At 41.6% G+C, this 19,453-nt stretch overlaps 1 protein-coding gene across 3 annotated transcripts; it reads right to left on the bottom strand.

Annotated features, from left to right (window-relative positions):
* Positions 1-4,212: 4,212 nt before the first annotated feature.
* Positions 4,213-17,446, bottom strand: LOC124122647 (post-GPI attachment to proteins factor 4-like). 3 transcript variants are annotated; one of them, XM_048393559.1, is made up of 2 exons: positions 17,402-17,446; positions 4,213-5,708 (listed from the first exon to the last, which is right to left on the bottom strand). In XM_048393559.1, exons 1-2 carry the CDS (start codon positions 17,419-17,421, stop codon positions 4,463-4,465), a joined length of 1,266 nt encoding a protein of 421 aa, XP_048249516.1. In that variant the 5' UTR covers positions 17,422-17,446; the 3' UTR covers positions 4,213-4,462. The 3 variants fall into 3 exon arrangements, with proteins under 3 accessions (XP_048249516.1, XP_046341704.1, XP_046341703.1); XM_046485748.2 differs by lacking the exon at positions 17,402-17,446 and adding an exon at positions 16,153-16,444; XM_046485747.2 differs by lacking the exon at positions 17,402-17,446 and adding an exon at positions 8,246-8,389.
* Between the last annotated feature and the right edge of the window lie 2,007 nt (positions 17,447-19,453).

The raw sequence follows: 19,453 nt of genomic DNA, 5'->3' as shown, positions 1-19,453 counted from the left end.
CAGTTTTATGGTCAAGGCGATCTTGTTTTTCTTTTGATTTTGTAAGGTCGGCGAATCAGTGAACCAAACACAAGATATGTAAGGCCTAATGGATTATCAAAGCATTAACTTTAGTATGCTAAATGATGGCCGATTGATTGCAAGTGTTTGTTCTTGTTTGTACTATGACTGCTTACCATAAAGCGGTCCATTAACATAATAATAGGCCAATTATATTGCGTATATTTCCACACAACACAGGGACATGCTCAAAGTGCTGTTATAACCCAGGTCACTGGATCAGTGTGCGCTGAAAATCATTCTCAGTTTCCTGGGGAGTATACAACCTAATCTGCCCGTTAGGCGCTAGAAAGTTAACATCTCATCCTACCGGGTACCCATTCACTGCTGGGTGAATAGCGGCACATTTGGAACAAAGCTATTTTTCCAAGGTGACACCATATGTGCTAGATGTACATGTGATTCTGTGTGGGATAAGACGTACAAAACTCTCAAGAGCCAAGCTGACGAAACGCGGCCACCCATCCAACTACTCTCCGCTAAACTTAACCTGAATTGTTACCTGACTACGTTGCACCACATAGTCCTAGCCGCACAATTGCATTACTGCAATTTGATCTTGTGAACCAGGACACCACATCCGTTTCCGGTACCCCACTACGCTTCACTTTATCTCCATCGGTGTCCAGTTAATCATGAAGAATTATACTGAGATAAATACCGTCGCCTTATATCGAAGGGATTAAATTTGAGGTTCGCTGAACGTTCTTAAAGTACACAACGGAAGGTGCCAGATTCGAACCCATCAACGCGAGTGTGCACTTGGGAGTCATACATACATAGGTATTGACATACAACAAAAATGAAACCGACACTACAGTCAGACTCGAGACCATCTTCCTGAGGCAAGGGAGTTGACAGACTATAAAAGTCCAGTTTCCACCCTTGCCCAACTAGGATGCTATTCCGGAGTTTGGCTGGACGAACGAGTCTATGCATAGTCCAATCGAAATCGCGTAACGAACTATTCATCCGGTTTGTAAACAAAATGGATTTCAACGTGCAGATTTCGGTCGACTGCAGGATTTGCAAAGCATGGGTATCGAAAACTGGGCGTCGACAGATATTTTGCAAATATTTTCATGTTTTTAGATAAGGTGCTCAAGTGATTTGATGCCCTTCGCGAGGTAAACCCGTTTTATTCCAATATAGATCTTGATTATCGATCAGATCGTCCTTACTGGGCGCCGCCATTTTGTTTGAAGCAAATGCAAGTGACATGAGAGGTGGAATCTGATTGGTCAGTAGGAGGGACATAGAGGGGACAGCAGTCGTAATAGACAAGAAATTCCATCCTAGTTCTGCAAGGGAGGAAACTGGACTGGACTAACAGTTGTTATCTTCCTTACATTGTGTACCTCGGCAAGATGGTTCTCCTATAGAACCGGGTACATTGTGATACGCTCGTCTGTACCCAATTGTATCAATAAGAACGGTAAATTAGCATACCTGTTGAGCATGAATAAAATACAAAACGAATTATTGTTACGTTTTATTTTAACAAATGACAAATAATTTTATAAAGGTTCATACATTATAACAAGAAAGCTTCGTGTTTGACTTGGAAGAAATTATTTATTTACACTGTAATTCTCTAATGCTTCATTCGTTGAACACTGTAAAGCTTGCAACATGTATCTGGATACACAACAACGTATTGAGCGAGGACGGGGGGTGGGGGGGTGGGGGGGTGGGGGGGGGGGGGGAGAGAGTAAACGCCGCTTTCAACAGTATTTAAATCTTATTGGCGTTAACTCAACACAGCAAATTATCACTGTCCATAAAGTCAAACACGAACATTGGCCATCCCGCCTTGTATAGGTCATGACACTGAGTAACAGGATTTCTTAAACCCGTTTGACCGCCCCGTGGTCGAGTGGACAGCGCGTCTGACTGGAGAGCGGAGATCCCTGACCGTGTCATACCAAAAGACTTTAAATGATCTTGCCTGGCGCTCGGCATTAAGGGTACAAAACAAGGACTGGTCGGTTCGGAGTCAGTATACTGTCTCCGAGAGTGGTATCCATGTTAAACTGCGAAATGGAATCTCAGTGGGCTAGCACTTCAAAACCGGCCTTTGTCCGGACTAATATAAGCAGACACACTCATTCATGCACGTCACTGTAAAAGTTCAATAATCTTAAACGCGACGTGAAGCCCCACCTTACAGATATGATAGACTCGTATTAAATAAACTATATCAACATCTATACATTCACCATAAACTCTGATTACGGTCATTGCTTTATAAGGGTTACGCTCATTCAAAGTAGTCCTCAGTGTAAATCGATATTATTTTAAAATAAACTGGCACATAAATAGAAAAACAAACCAATATTAAATATAATGATAAACTTAATATAAATATAGAGTCATAAATATAAAGCTTGTATTTGTGGGACTACACCCTGTTCTGAATGGTAGTCTGGTTGTTCTGAATGTTGTTAAAGCGTTCGACACGCATAAGCCCGGGTTCTATTCCCCACATGGGTACATTGTGTGAAACAAAGACGTAAGACTATAGTCATTCTAGGGACTGAAAAGGTTGTGCTTTTTAAACAGGAAATGCATACTCAAGTGTGCCAGACCTTTGGTACACTTTCATAACAGCACCGACATCTGGTCATATATTTGGCAATTCTAGATGGGGATATTGTTAAATTGGAAAGCTCGTTAAGTAGGACAGGACTGACCCCAGTGAGATCTACAGAACAACAAAGGACGAGGTTGGTTACGGACTCCTTTTGGCCAACTGAAAATGTCACTTTCTGATGCTGCGGGAAACTATATAAATATAGGTGCGAAAATCATAAGACATGTTTGAATGCCCGACAACAGGCCTTTTTCTCTCCTACTCAAAGTTCAGGGCCATGAAGAAAATACATAAGCATGGCTAAAAAGTTCAAAACAAGTGGACATTTTTTTTCTGAAACTAAAAATCGAAGTTTGGGCAAGTCCTCAACCCAAGATGAATGTTAGTGCTGTTTTTATATCTCCCAATGACAAAAAAGGTTTGGTCAACAGCAGAGGACGTAACGTGTACGCGAGACGGGAGACACGTGTATGCGTGACTGTCTGTCAGTGCACCATGGATTTCTGCATGTCAAGGACTGATCATGTTCAAATTATTAGAGAACACTTTTCGCAAACCTGTTTGACACATTTCATCCTGGAACAAAGAAAATGAACAAAGTCTAACTCATGTTCATATAACACACCTGATAACTTCCATGATAATTTCTGAACTTTAATAACAATTTCTAAACGTTTTTTCTCCATTCCTAAATTATGCAGATCATGTTGGCCAAAAAGATCCCGTATACCTCGTCCTCTCAGGATTACTGAAACAGTGTTATGAAGGCTGTCGGGATCATTCTTGACAACAATCGCATGGTATCACAACTTATGGGCTTTCTCTGCAATTTCGTAACAATGTCGATCCATTACTAGGACTGTGAGGTCACAATAATAGTTACTGTACCATATAACCCATTCTGACATAACCCATTCTAACATAACCCAGACATTCTCAATGTATTTTTAAACTAAAATACACTGATCAAAAGATATCTGGAAATACCGCATGTGTTACTCCCAGTGGTCGAGTTTTAAGCCCGAACTGCCTTATCTCGTAAAGCTAATTAGTTCTGGATAAAGGTGTTCAAACGACACTGGACCTAACTCTGGATTTATGTATAGCATTCTGATTTCATTTCAGCTGTGTTTCGAAAATTGGGACCAAGGTTATGGTTACGCTCAGTAGTTGACACTGCATGGCAAGAAAGGCTGTTAAAATAATGAGCATTTGTGTCACCCTCGATTATCCAGTGTATCATATCTGCCCTGGATTCATTCGGCAGTATAGCCTCGTTTCGGAATTGACGTCACCACCCCAATCTCCTTTATCGCTATTTGGTATAAACTGATTGGACCGCTATTTCTAGCATCATGTAATGTGAATCAGGCTATTGTAACCAGTAGGTCCAGAATATGTGTTCCTTTGTCTCTGTATGTACCTATATTTCAGGATAATGTTTTTTGAAATATTCATATAATATTTCTACCATCATGCCTGTTTTAACATTGCTGGAATTTTTAGATCAACATCTCATTGGTAATTGCGCTGCACATGAAACAAAAAGAAATCTGGGAAACTGGTAAAATTGTATAATTTAAACTGGTAAACTGGTAAAATTCTATAATTTAAATTCAAATCCGATAGGTTTGAAGTTGTCGGACAATATGGCGGATTCTGTGTCACTTCTGAATGGTCAATCCTGTTGTTTGATTGACAGGAGGCGATATTCTGACTCCCTATAAGAAGTAAAATATATTTTTGGCACTGGGCAACGTGAAGGCTGATTCAATAATAACCATGCAGCCGTTGACTTAACAACTTGGGTCAGACAATAAACGGATCAATGATCCCTTTCCGTAGAGACGAAAACAAACCGATATGTTTAAAAAGGTTTGGTTGGACCATCAGTGCCGTGTAACCATATCTTCTACGAATATCCTCCAAAGCCGTATCTTTTCCATATCTTCTTTTACACGTAACCGCACTCAACCGTTTCACAATTTCATAACCACCCTGTTTCGGAAACAACATGGCGGGCGTGCAACAAGATGGAGCCGAGGTGACTTGGTACGTCTGCACAGACACCCTGCGCAGCTCCATTAAGTTGACACGCCCAACGAACAGCGCCACAAGACCGCAATACAGAACACAAGCAAACCACATCATCCGAATATTATGTCTAGTCCACTGTAGAATAAAGTGCGCGTATAAAATAGTCATCAGTGTTCCGAATACGAAACTAACTGATATCAACTCTGGAATGCGTTCCCATTCGGCATTGATGTATCCTAGCAACCGTTCCGGGTGGTAGAATTTTACATACGTCACATTTCGTGGTAACACTTTTGGTGAAAACTCCGACACGGCTTTTTGTTCGATATGGCTGTCAATGGTTCGTTCTAAAACTGGAATCAGGTCTTTGTGGGGATAACCGTCATCCTCCACCAAGAATGCATATAATGCGTTTCGTTTCAGAGTCTCTTCCAAACAGAAGATATAGTCCCGTTTCTCTTTTTCGAAAATGTCGATTTTGGTATCCTGTTTCAGTTGATACATTTGAAAAGTTGGAAGGAGGATTTTCAAAGGCTTCAGTTCGTCATAAGTTTCCGGATGGTCATCGACGTTACAGACAAACAACCCGTATTTCAGTTTCGAATGTTTGGCTGTGCTATTCAACAGACCCAGCAGTCGTCCGACAACCTGGGTAAGATACTGAGGCCTGTAGCCGCCCTTGCGGTGCCGATTTCGCGAAACCGTTATCACAGTAATACCCACGTCCATATCCTCAGAATGTAACGAAGGCCCCGATTGGCTGTTTTGAATCACAGACTCGTTGTACTTCTTGATGATTTGTCCATTTTCGACCAATCGCTTGTCGTTTTCAGTCATCAGGTGCGTTTCTTCTTCGTCTGCATCGTGCAAACGCAGATGGTACAAGGAATGGCGAAGGTTGAAGCATATTAGAGGGAGGAAAACGAGAAATGTAAGAGCGTACAAAAGTATTATCTGTTTAGGAACGATGTCCACACATTTTGTGCACCACGGGCAGCATATCATACCGCCACACCACCTGGAAGAAAACAAATAATAAATATAAGTAAACATCCATCTTACATGAAAAATGTCACACCTTTTCCTAAAATTTCAATTCAGTAGACATATATCTGTAACATAGGTACATGGGGTATACGAGTGTAGCACTTCATAGGATCTTAAAACATTATCAAGATATGGGTACAATACATATATTGGATTGACTGATATATTATAAGGGGCGGGCGGGTAACCTAGTGGTTAAAGTGTTCGATCGTCGCGCCGAAGACCCGGGTTCGATTCCGGACATGGGTACAATGTGTGAAGCCCATTTCTGGTGTCCCCCGCCGTGATATTGCTGGAATATTGCTGTAATATGTAATATGTGGACTGTAATAAAAAGGCGGCTGGGTGTCGATATATCTTTGTATAGTCTGGTAACCATACTCTTTTGGTCACCTGATCTTGTAAATGTAAAACGTCAACGCAACGTAATCAGTCGTGAAAGTTCCATTGGCGATAAGGCAAAATAGTTGTGAAAATTATCGGAATGAATCACTGAAAATCAGTGATGACACCAGGTGTTCACGAAATGAATAAGAGGTACCGATGAACCACTTAGCAAGAACGGTTTACATTGTTCGGATAATTGATGCATGTACGTGGATTGCATTCTCTATAAGGTATATAATTAGCAAGCTCATTACAATCCGATCCTTACTCCTGCTCCTTACTGTGTCTGAGTGGGGTATTCATGTTAAACTGCGGCATTGTATCTCAGTGAGCTAGCACTATAAATCGGCAACAGTCCGGACTAGTACAAGCAGCCACGCAAAAACGTGCATGCATGTCGCTATATAAGTGCAATAATCTTGGACGCGACGTTAAACCCAATTTCACCTCACCTCACATCTTACACTATCTTCATAGATGGTCAGCTCTGATCATGAGTGAGTAGAGTTTAAAAGAAGAATGCGTGGGTTCTTCTTGAGCAAACCAGATGTCAGCTTTCTAAAACGATTTATCCCCATTTCTGAACCGCTTTCATTTTAAAATTGCGATCTTAGGAAAAGAAAACAGAACACAAGTATACCAGTCATAGTACACCCATTTCGGTGACTATGCCGTGGCGCTCAGAAACGACTGGGTGTATGAAATAACATTTTAAGAGCGTGGCTTTGTATTTTTGTACTCGAAAGCCCCTGATTATATGTTTTCGAAAACAGAAATGAGCTGTAAATACTTGTCTGAATGCTTCGCACACTGGTACCAAGAATTACATTGTCACCCTGATGGATAATCGAACCATGGTCTTCGGCGTTACGAGCTAACACTTTATCCACCTGGCTACCCCATCGCCCACTGCTACCATGACTACGATCTGCTGAAAGGTCCATATCGCATCATGTAAGGATTGTGAGTGAGTTGGGTTTAACGCCGCTTTTAACAGTATTCCAGTTATATCACGGCGTGTCAGCTTAATGTGGGAGGAAAGCCCGAAGTGATGCAGGTCTTAGACGTTTACCACTTCGGTGAAACCCAAGAGCACGGGCATGGTGCTGACAAACCTAGAAACATAATCGGGGCGAACCGGGATTCGAACCCACAATCATAGGTTTCTGGCGTGCCCAAGGGATGCAACTCTGCACGGCGAATCGCGGCGCCTTAGACGACTGGGCCACCCGTGCCCCCGTTCAGACTTTGAACCAAACTCCCCATCCCATTCCCGAAACTAACCCGCACTCGCCGAGGTCATCTATCAGCTTCTGCCGAACACTTCAAGGGTTAAAAATGTGGACCATATCTATTTCCGTCGTCTAAATGTGGGCGATAAGGAATGTGTCTATAAACTACTCAATATTTGCTAAGGACTGTCGTCTTTAGTCACAAGTGTAGTCCTTAGCAACCGTTGAGTAGAATATGGCAGACGGACATGCTGCAGCTGCCCCGACATTGTTATACAGACAAATACATTCTCAAAAGCCACACATCTTATAATACACTACTCTATCTTTCATAGGGATGTTTCTATCTTTCCATGAGGCACAAAACTGATTCCCATTATGTCTTGTGTATATGTAAATAGAATGCCATTTCTGATTATACCTATCAAAATTTTGTAGTATATATACAGCATGGTACTATTCAACATTATACCTATTTGTAACATAATCGTACATCGATGATTCGCTCGTCGCGCCGAAGACCCGGGTTCGATTCCCGACATGGGTACAATGTGTGAAGCCCGTTTCTGGTGTCCCACGCCGTGAAAAAGCTGGAATATTGCTAAAAGCGGCGCAAAACCATACTCACTCACTCACATCGATGATGGTGTTTATTTTCTGGCTTTGTAATTATAACGTAAATATTTGAAATCATACAGAGAAGAGAATTGATGAATGTCAGCTTCCTTATTATGAGGTCCACAACGTTTCACCTTTTAAAGGAGTAAGCATCTACTCCGAAACGTTGTGTTCCTCATAAAAAAAAAAAGTTGACATCCATAAATTCTCTTCCTTATGTGTATCGCTTCTAAATACCTTTCAAAGATTTGCAATCATAGTATTTACTCACATGCGCGCCATCGGATGGTGAACAACCTATCTGTTCGTGTGACCAGCAGCTCTAGCAGAACTTATTTCCATGGAAATATACCTCAAACCCCTATTGTGATGAGTGTATCCTCGTGGGCAACCTTACAGTGTAAAATATTGCTCAACGACTCGTTATCATCTCGAAACCAGGTCAGGTCCCTGAGATTATACTGTGTACTCAACGACTTGACTACAGTGTGGCAATCAATGTAAATTCATACTGTTACATTAGATACAGCAGATGTGCTTCTGTCCGCGTGGTTTGGTGTTTAATCTTACATGTGCACGTGCTTCTGAACATTTTAACGACAAAAAAGCTTGTTGAAAGTAACGATCTACCCGAGTAACAAAGGAACAGAAGCTCACCTACACCAGAAGTTGAAAACGGACGTTTTGAAGATGTTTGTTTGGTTTGGTTTGTTGTTTAACGCCGCAATTAGAATATATTCCAGCTGTATGACGGCGGTCTGTAAATAATCGTGTCTGGACCAGACAATCCAGTGATTGACATCATGAGCATCGATCCACGCAATTAGGATACGATGACATGCATCGACCAAGTCAGCAAGCCTGACCACCCGATCCCGTTAATCGCCTCTTCAACAAGCATAGTCGCCTTTTACAGCAAGCATGGGTTACTGAAGGCCTATTCCACGCCGGATCTTCACTGGTCGTTTTGATGGGATGAATGGCTGTTTCGTTTTGAATATATCCTACCAAAATCAAGGATAGAATGATCTTGGTTATTCTGTGCCGTCGTTTTCTGATCTCATCACAAATTCTATTTTCAGATGTGCTTTATCCTTCATATGTTTCCCAATAACTGATAAATAAACTTGAAATGTGTAGGAATTTATGTTGCAGCTTATAAATGTTAACCAGTGTAGACTGGTGATCACTGCATGTGAAGTTTCAGCTACGATGGTGCAGAAGTTTCTGAAGTTACGTAATAGAGCTAAAAATGAATAATGAGAGACTTTAAGAGGATGTCAAAACGCAAAGGTAAAATATAAAAGAATAAAGAATCGCCAAAAACAGAACAAAGTGATTTACTGACGACACATATACCATTATTGTGGACACTCATAGTCGCGTAATGGCCATAACAAGCTACAATCTTCAATATGGCTTCCGCGGAGGCCATATTGAATATCTGATTAAAACCTTTTCAACAAATTCTGGTGTCATCATTGGTGGGAATAATCTGTCAAATTTCAGCGACATTGATACACTGGTTTCTGAGGAGATGATGTTTCCAGTTATTGGATGTAATGCCTATCACATACACTTTTTTTATAACATGTCTTAATGTTTCAAAAATTTAAACCCGACTACATTCGACAGAAGGATCTTATGAATATCCTGTGAATTTCTGAAAGCAATATGTCCGATGTTACGGAGAAGAGGTCGGGGCGAAGTCTGTGATAGTCACCAATGAGCAGTGGCGGTGGCCATTTGGGATTTAAAAAAATGAAGATTGAAGATCTAGCCAGGGAAATGAAGAGCTTGTTCTCTGAAAATGATTTTGCTGTGTATTTGAGTTCATGAGAAAGAGTTTCAGTGCCAGCTGACAGGCAGAGGCGGGCGAAGACTCATGACAAAAACTCACATGACACATTGATCATGTCAAGGTGAGCTAACAGAAATTTGTTATTTACATGATAAGCAATGGCGTATTTCATATCCTCTTCGGGCCAAATAAATATATCAAATGTTTATCTGGGTATTACGGTGGCCCATAAGGGACATGGAGTCTGTTTTTCAATATTTTGATGTTTACCTTACTTTTATCGTAACCTTTTGCAAATTTACACAATTTGCCATACAAATATGTGATAAATCATGTATAAAAACATACGAAAACATGGAAAATGTTCTTTTAAGTAGCTATTGAGTCGCTGAAATGTGAAGTGAAAATGTCAAAAACTAAAATGGAAATGTCAAAAACCAAAACGAAAATGTCAAAAACTGAAATGAAAATGTCAAAAACACAAAAAGAAAATGTCAAAAACTAAAATGAATACACAGAAAACTATTTCCACCGCGGTGATAATATTTCCACCACGGTGTAAATATTATCACCGCGGTGGGAATATTATGACGGCGGTGGACATAGTTTTCTGTATTTTCATTTTAGTTTTTGACATTTTCGTTTTGTGTTTTTGACATTTTCATTTTAGTTTTTGACATTTTCGTTTCGTTTTTAAGCGATTCAATATCTTCTTTACATATGATTTATCACATATTTGTAAGATAAATCGTGTTAATTTGCAAAAGGTTACGATAAATGTAAGTGAAATATCAAAATATGGAAAAACAGACTCCATGTCCCTTATGGGCCACCGTAGGGTATGGTAATACGTCTACAGTATTCACATGCATGAAAACGTAATACAGCTGTTGTCATGTTATCTAAAACCTTTGCTTTATCGACGTTGCATATCGATTTCGGGGGAAGTGCTGGCTCTTACATGTTGTAATTCTCTTTATGTCATTGTTTACCTACTTTTATTTATGGCATTGTCTACCCTACGTATTAAGGTCCAAGTCACTATCGTCATGAGCTGATACCAAAGGATTAATCACTGACAGGCTTATAGGCGTGCAATCTGTTTCGACGAGGATTGTGTTTGTTTGATGTTTAACGCTGTACTCAGTAATATTTTAGCAATATGACGGCGGTCTGGACCAGACAGTACAGTGATTGACATCATGAGCATCGATCTACGCAAATGAGATACGATGACATGCATCAACCAAGTCAGCGAGCCTGACCACCGGATCCCGTTAGAGGCCTCTAAAGACAAACATATTCGCCTATAACGGCAAGCATGCGTTGCTGAAGACCTATTCTACCCCGGATCTTCACGGGTAACGCCTAGCAACTGCAAGCTAAGCAACTGTTATCTGAGGAATGGTTGTCCGATCTGCTATATAACTGAGTATGCTGTTTGTTATTTAACGCCACAGCCCAGGAACGTCCCAGGTCTGCCACGCCGGCCTGTCAATTATCGAGTCTGGGCCAGACAAACCAGTGATTGATATTATGAGCAAACACAACGCCGTCGGGTCACGAGCCACAAAAGCCGATCTGTTCTAGTTGCCTCGCACGCCTCCCCGCGGAGGTGCCATGTGAACAGGGATGACTTGCGGACAAATAACGTATCTGCTTTGAAAAGAAAAAGTCACCTTATGGTCCTGAGGTCACTGTGTAGATGGAGTTACGTCCCTTAGGGGCCGCCCAGTTGATATTCTGGAGGGTTGCTTGGATTTTATCCAAAATAAATTGTCCCAGAAAATTCTTGAAAAAAAAATTAATGCGTCAGGCTATTAAAAAAAGAACATGTCTGCCACAAAAAAAACCCCCAAAACCCAACATTGTTGCAAGGTGACATTCTTAACCAAAAATATTCAGGCGCATGGTCATAATATAAAAATATGTGGTTTTGCAGCTGTAACTGAAACAATATCTAATCTCCAGATAAAATTCCCATCCCGATCACCCCAGAATATCAAATGGTTGGTCCCTTTGGTGTACGACCCATGAAGATCCGGGGTAAAATAGGTCTTCAGCAACCCATGCTTGCCGTAAAAGGTGACTATGCTTGTCGTAAGAGGCGACTAACGGGTGGTCAGGCTCGCTGACTTGGTTGATGCATGTCATCGATCCCAATTGCGTGGATCGATGCTCATGATGTCAATCACTAGATTGTCTGGCCAAGACTTGATGACTTACAAACCGCCGTCATATAGCTGGAATATTGCTGAGTGCGGTGTTTAACAACAAACGAGAACCAAACCCTTAGGTTTAACAGTATCGTGAGTACGAAACCGGCATTCTTACAGGCTATAGCCTGTTTGCACTATACTCGTGGTTTCAGCTAAGTGTTAAACGTGTAAGACCCGCATCAATGATAGTGATCTGTGTGACGAGCGAACGTTTCCTGAACACAATGCGACACTGGACTTGGACCCGGTATTTGACCTCTGTGTTACTGCATAGACTGTGTATATACTTGAAACTATGTTTGACCTCGACCTACAGTACATGCATGAATTCATTCGTCACCACTCGCCCCTTTCCGTAACCTGCAAGAAGACTCGTCCCCCTATCGATGAATGTTATGTGCTAAAATACGACAAACAAATCAAAATGCGCGTATGATTTCAAGTTCTTCGTCAAAGAATCCCTCAGAAATAATTTTTGATTTTACATATGTCTTGCATCTAAAAATATACCCAAGTCACAGTTAAATGTGTTCTATCATACTGTATAATTCCGCATGTTCCGATGTGCTTTAAATTGCAACTGAAATATATATAATATATGGGGAAATATATGTGAAACATTACGCAACGAGTTGACAATTGTGTTGGGTATGCCCGTTTGCGCTCAGACGGAACCCGGTCGCAAAAATGGCCACGAGAGAGGCACGAGTCGCTTTTCGGCTTGTCCCGGAATAACACGAGTTGGTCACGAATGCCGTGTAATATCCTGATGACACATACAGTTGGTGCAATGGCGCTGGAGTTGTCGCTATAGAGGTTAAGCGTTGGCTTGTCACGTATGAGACCCGGGTTCGATTTCCCTACATTCCATAAATTGATTGTATATCCTTCCATTGATATACAAAAAGTCTTTGAGTTTAAAACAAACATTAAACGCCCCGGCGATGTTATAACAATATATAGTAACAATGGGTGGTTGAGGCCGGAGATTGTCCTTGAGAGTGGCTTGTGCTTATCAGCTTGTAGAGGGACCATCCCCAAACGCCAAAACATTTCTTCATGTCACTATCCCTGCATCGTCAAAGAAATATTATCAATATTATTTGAGTATTTGTTAATTTGTGGTTTCTATCTGTCGCATATTCAGGTTTTAGACTTTTAGACGTTTAGAGTTTTAGAGAAAAGATTTGTCCCTATAAAATTAAAAGCTTTTGCAAGGCACTTGAAGTCAAATTCAAGGTATTGTGTTTGTTTGTTTGGTGTTCGTTGGTTACGCACTCAGTAATATTACAGCTGTATGACAGTAATTTGACCTCAACCCCAGAAGCCTCTCTGTATACTGATCTGCGAACTTCAGAATGATGGTACCACCAATCGTTAGGTCACGCAACCAATCGGGACAGGTCCAAAGGAAAACATTTGGCCCAGTCGTCTAAGGCGCCGCGATTGTCTGTGCAGAATTGCGTCCCTTGGGCACGCCAGGGTTCGGGTCCCGGTTCGCCCCGATTATGTTTCTAGGTTTGTCAGCACCTTACCCGTGCTCGTGGGTTTCACCGAAGTGGTAAACGTCTGAGACCTGCTTTACTTCGTGCTTTCCTCCCACATTAAGCTGACACGCCGCGATATAACTGGAATACTGTTAAAAGCGGCGTTAAACCCAACTCACTCACTCATCTCAACGCTAGCTTGTTGTATTACAGTAGCGGCACCATATAACTACCCACCACCCCCCAAACACCCCCCCCTCCCCCCCCACACACACATACACCCACACACCCCACACACACCCCGACCTTACTCTAATGAAGCAAGTCTAGATTTTTCACAGGGTCTTCCATCTCCCTGGGACTCCTTTTCAATTTATATGTAGTTGCCTGTTCTATTATATATTTTCAGAGACTAAACGTTAGTCTAGATCTAGAACACCCCCAGAACAACAGGTTCCAGTGTTGGAGAGCACTGAGCGGCGCGCTTTCATGCAGCAGGACTAATTGACTCTATGAACAGACTTGTGTCTTCTGAATGTTCGTGGCGGACCCCGTTTAATTTAAACTTCATTTTACTGACTTGTCGCATTGTATTGTTCCTGATCATATTCAACAAATTAAATGTGTACACAAAGCTTTGTTGTCTAATGGCGACACATACATTTACTGTCTACTAAACCCTTTCAGTGTGCCTTTCAATGTTCGGGCTGTATGCAATGTTTCAGTTCCTCAGTCACCGTGGAGTTTCCGTGAAGCAGTTTTACAATTAGATTTATTTATGTCTTTCTCCATAATGCATGGTACATTCATAAAACACTTGAACGGAATTAACTCCTTTTCCTGGTGTAGGTTACCGTATTGTCTCTCAGAGACACGCGGTACATTTGCAGGAAACGGTCATTATAAAATACCAACATGTCACAGTATAAAATAGGAAATGGTTTACTATGAGACCCGGCGTGCAATAGAGACCTGGCTTCTATGTTTTTTAACAGAGCGTATATATTACCCGGCGTCAATTAGAAGCGTGTATTGGAGTGTAGATGAAATATAGTTACCTCATCTCCGCTACACTGAATAAATTATATTGACATAGCTACATCAGGCCAAACAGGTCGCAAATACTTCATGTTTGTCATAAAAGTCGATCAGTTCATAAGATCGTCTCGCGCCCCGGTGATGTCCGTTGCTAGCTAGTGATATGTCATACTCTGTGTATGTCTTCACTCGACATTTTTATAACATTTTATAGGTATTTTTCAATGCAGTGTTAATAACATTATCTTTTACCTACACTTGAAGTTATAGTGATTAGTCATATTAGCCTTCATTGTCAACATAATACAGTTCGTTGTTTTCACAGAAAGGGGTGGGGTTACGGGTGGCCCAGTCGTCTAAGTCGCCGCACTTCGCTGTGCAGAGTTGCGTCCCTTGGGCACGCCAGAAACCTAGCATTGTGGGTTCGAATCCCGGTTCGCCCCGATTATGTTTCTAAGTTTGTCAGCACCATACCCGTGCTCGTGGGTTTCACCGAAGTGGTAAACGTCTGAGACCTGCATCACCTCGGGCTTTCCTCCCACATTAAGCTGACACGCCGTGATATAACTGGAATACTGTTAAAAGCGGCGTTAAACACAACTCACTCACTCACCCAGCCAAGGACTATTATTTGTGCGGTGACAAGGCTGCGAATTCAGACATTACCCTCATTGCTGTTGCCTTGACAGCGTTATGTACAGAAAGCTTACCACCAGTGCAATGACTTCGTGACAAAGGAAATCGCAAGTAGATTCGCTTAGGATCAGTGACTGAAGTTTTATGAATGGGGGTGCCATACATGTTATGTGGAATTGAATACTAATCATTATTGATTTAAATAATTACGTACTGTATCTAATGCTTTGTGGTTACACGAAATAATATAAGATTTTTTTTGCGTGTCGTTCTCAGTAATTTTCCGATCACTATGCAATTTTAAACATGAGTTCATCGTCTGATAAGTTGTTTTTTAACAAATACAAATTATGTCTAAGGACACGTATTTGTTAGCAGCCGAGTCTGATAATAAATTATGAGCAGGGGGTCCTTAGTGGTTGGTGGCCCGGCGTCTAGAATACCGCGTATAATCGAAGAAATGCGGTAGGTCTGGCGCGGGGTCGCTTCATGTCCTTGGCACACCCAACAACATTTATAGCACTGTCATAACACATTGACACTCGGTTACAAGCGATTCAGACAGTGGCCTTTAACCGGTCCCCGTTATTACGCGGACGGCGATTCTCAAAGTGCATTCGCTAATACGACATGTGTTGTTACATTTCTATAAACAGTCACCTGACGTGAGCGTTATAGCGAGGAGGGACACATGTTTGCAGAGGTTTACTGTCTGGCTGCCTCCGACGGACCGAGGACGGAATATAAGTTGTCAATTTCAATTGCACGGAGTGGTTGATTGGCGCGAGTTTGTGGAAGCAGTATCTTGAACATCACAGTCACGTGACCTCATACGCTGAATGTAGTGATGTTATCTATTTATACGGTTACATTTATGACGCTTGTGTTTAAATGAAATCAATGATGGTGGGATCTCACGAAAATAGGACACACGTCGTAACAGGCCTCAGGCTGTTGCATCCTTCACTCTGACAACATGAAATCGATCACTACTCACGCCTCTGTTGTCTTCTATGACGTCCGCTGGCTGGAATGGAAGCCGGATGCACAACACAAATGGCCGCGCCAACCTGCTCACGCAGGACCTAGCCGGTTCCTTTCGTTCTCAATCTTCGTGATCTCGCTTCATCACAATATGGAGATTCTGAGACCCCGGATGAAAAGCGACTGCGGGAAGATGCGGTTTCCATGGAAACGTTGAATCGACGGATAGTTTGCGGTTATATTCACCCAAGTTATGCTGCTCGGCTACATCTGGTCTACACACGGTCGATGTCTCAAACATGTATGAGCAGCTGCCGGAGGTTTACATGATGCGTGTGCGGCATAGTTGGAGTGCTATTTAAAACGGACATATTCATAATAATGTTTAGAATCCGACTGACATTTTGACAGATATTTCCAAAACAAAAAGTGCCAGGAACGTTTGTAGCATATTCACAGTACATACACAATACACACTCGGCAGTATTTTTTTTTTTTAAGTAAATTAATTTTCCCGTTTTTCATCTGCTCTAAATTTATAAAATAAAAAGGACGAACAAGTAAAAAACTGAGCTCGCCAAAAACGGTCATAAACTTTATGAAAACAAACACTTATGCACGCATTAAGACATAATTGTATACGTAGTTATAGAGATATTTCCAGCGTGGACACGCTGGGACTGAGGCGATATGTTCTCGACATATATTACACAGTACAAGTCTATTAAAAATAAAAATTCTATGACTAACGGATACACATATACACTCATATTGAACATATACAATATTAATGGAAGTAGAGCGTTTCAACTTCCGTCACCAAGCTACACCCCTCACACTATATACCAATATAGTATAGCCCAGCGCAGATATTGTACCATGCAACCTGTAGCCCTCGCGAAACCAATGGTAACCTTTAACAACCTCAGGGTGAGTGAGTGGTATTTTCTACGCCGCTCTCCAGCCATATCACGTCATGTCACATCAGCCATGTCGTGTAGAAACTATCCCGAATCTTAGACGTGACGAGCGAACGCCTGTGCCACTACCCCCCCCCCCCCCCCCCAAGAGAGTGGTGAAAGCGTTAGCTCGTCACACCGAAGGCCCGGGTTCGATTCCCCACATGGATACACTGTGTGGAGCCCATTTTTCGTGTCCCCCGCCCTGATGTTTCTGGAATATTGCTAAAGGCGGCGTAAAACTATACGCACTCAATCCCTACTCTCAGAAAAGCCAACGAATCCGCAATTGGTCATTCTTACCTCCTCATTAACCGATGCATCTCGAATCCTGATCACCAGACTACGTTTCTCCTTGTCACACAACCATCCAATCAAAATGCTTCTTCGATTTCCTCGTTATAGACCTGTAGGTGTGCGAGTTAAAACATCAACGGAGTTCCGAGAGCCTCGCTTTGACCTAGGCAGTGCAAGGAGCAGTAAAGGGCATTATAAGGGCCCATTTTAACCCACAGGATTTGCATAATTTAAGACTTGAAGTTAACATTTTGAAATCGTAATGGATGTCATATTAATGAGATTAAACTTTGTTCATTTCAACACTTGACTGTTTTGAATATTAACAAGATTGATATATTGGCAAGGTGTCGGCAAGGCTAATTTTAGAGATTGACAGGAAACATTTCAACTATTTGAACATGGAGTCTTTGACTCATGATGATAAAAAAAAGACCCTCTGTCGTCATTGTGTTCATGAATATCGAAAATTCGAAAGCGAGCACAGCTGTAACCCTTACACGTTACACGGCATTCGTGACCAACTCGTGTTATTCCGGGACAGGCTACGGAAAGGGGCGAGTGGTGACGAATGGTTACACGGATCTCCATTCGGCTTGTCCCGAAGTGGCACGATTTTGCCCCGAATGACAGCGAGAAAACATCCCTTAGCGGTACCAAGGCGTTAACCTTTCACACCTACATGAGATTAGTTATACATTTGGGTCACGGGTGGCCGAGTCTAACAGAGTTGCGTCCTTTGGACGTGCCAGAAGCCTAGGATCATGAAATCAAATCCTTGAAAATTATGATTCTTGGCTTGTCAGCACCATACCCGTTTATAGGTATCCACAAATGGCAACTGTCTTAGAACTGTATCAGTTTTGGCGTTCACGCAGATACACCGAACCGAGATAATACTAGAATACTGTTCAAAGCGGTGAAAAACCAAACTCAGTCTAGGGGAGGGGTGTGTGGGGACGGGTGCCCTTCATACTGATATCGATCAATTTATATTTTTTAGTCAATATCAGAATAAATGTGTTATCCCGTGTTTTGTGTATGTATTAGCAGGTGTTTCGAAACATACATATATCAGTAAGTCAGTATGACATTGTTAAATGGCTCACCTCTTGAGGCGTGTTGTCACCTGTATACCGTACTGCTGCTGTCTCCCTAGCCATGGGTATTATGTCATACTCGTGGGCTGACAACAAAGGAGAAGGATTAGCATCCTCTGTGACGACATATGATTAGAAATATCATCTGCTTCAGATGTTGGTTATTACGGTGGAAGAACGCGTGCTTGTGCGAGGCGGGCGTGACTTTAGTTTTAGAAGCTGTGTTGACCTGTCTTACAGTTTAAGCTATGTGATTTAATGCGCACCTACTGCACACAATGCCTGCCCCATTGTTAAACCGCCAGGTATATCGCATGAACGATTATTTGTTACGCGTAGTCGGGAAACGTTTTTTGTATGATTGCTGTTTTTTGTTGAGGCCACATTCAGCCACAGTGAATGCGAATAACCTTTGTCAGCGCCACAAAACCCAGTGCTTGGATTACGTGTAATTACAACAAGTAGAGATTGCTGCAGAGCATCAATAGCTCCCCGCAATATAATGTTATGTGCAGAGGAAATAAGTGTAAGCTATGGGAGGAGAGAATTTGTGTTCAGTACAAATTGGTTGTTATTAATGTACTTATCTTTGGAAAGCACAATAACAGTGTCTTTAATTGGTCAGCACAAAGAAAACCCAGGCAAGAAAACTGGGCCTGTCAGGCAAAACATGATATATACCCATTATTAGTACCAATAAAAAAAATCCTATATAGATAACGCAACAAATGTCATTCTAAAGCATGCTTTTGCAGCAAATATCAATATTTCTGGTCAAAATGTTGGTTGGGTTAAATAAAGCAAACTTTTAAAATAGTGAACACAAAAAATGTAATGAATCCACTCATTATATACTCAATAGACTTCAGTTCAAATGTAAAAACTCACGCAATCATTAATGGATTCCCATTTATCTAGCAGCAAGTTAGGAACATACAGTTTGGTCACGTTATCTATA

Source organism: Haliotis rufescens, unplaced genomic scaffold (assembly GCF_023055435.1).
Source record: "Haliotis rufescens isolate VD_foot unplaced genomic scaffold, xgHalRufe1.0.p SCAF_12, whole genome shotgun sequence".
Lineage (NCBI taxonomy): Eukaryota > Metazoa > Mollusca > Gastropoda > Lepetellida > Haliotidae > Haliotis > Haliotis rufescens.
The sequence above is the reverse complement of the archived record's forward strand: the minus strand, read 5'-3'. Positions and strand labels throughout refer to the sequence as shown.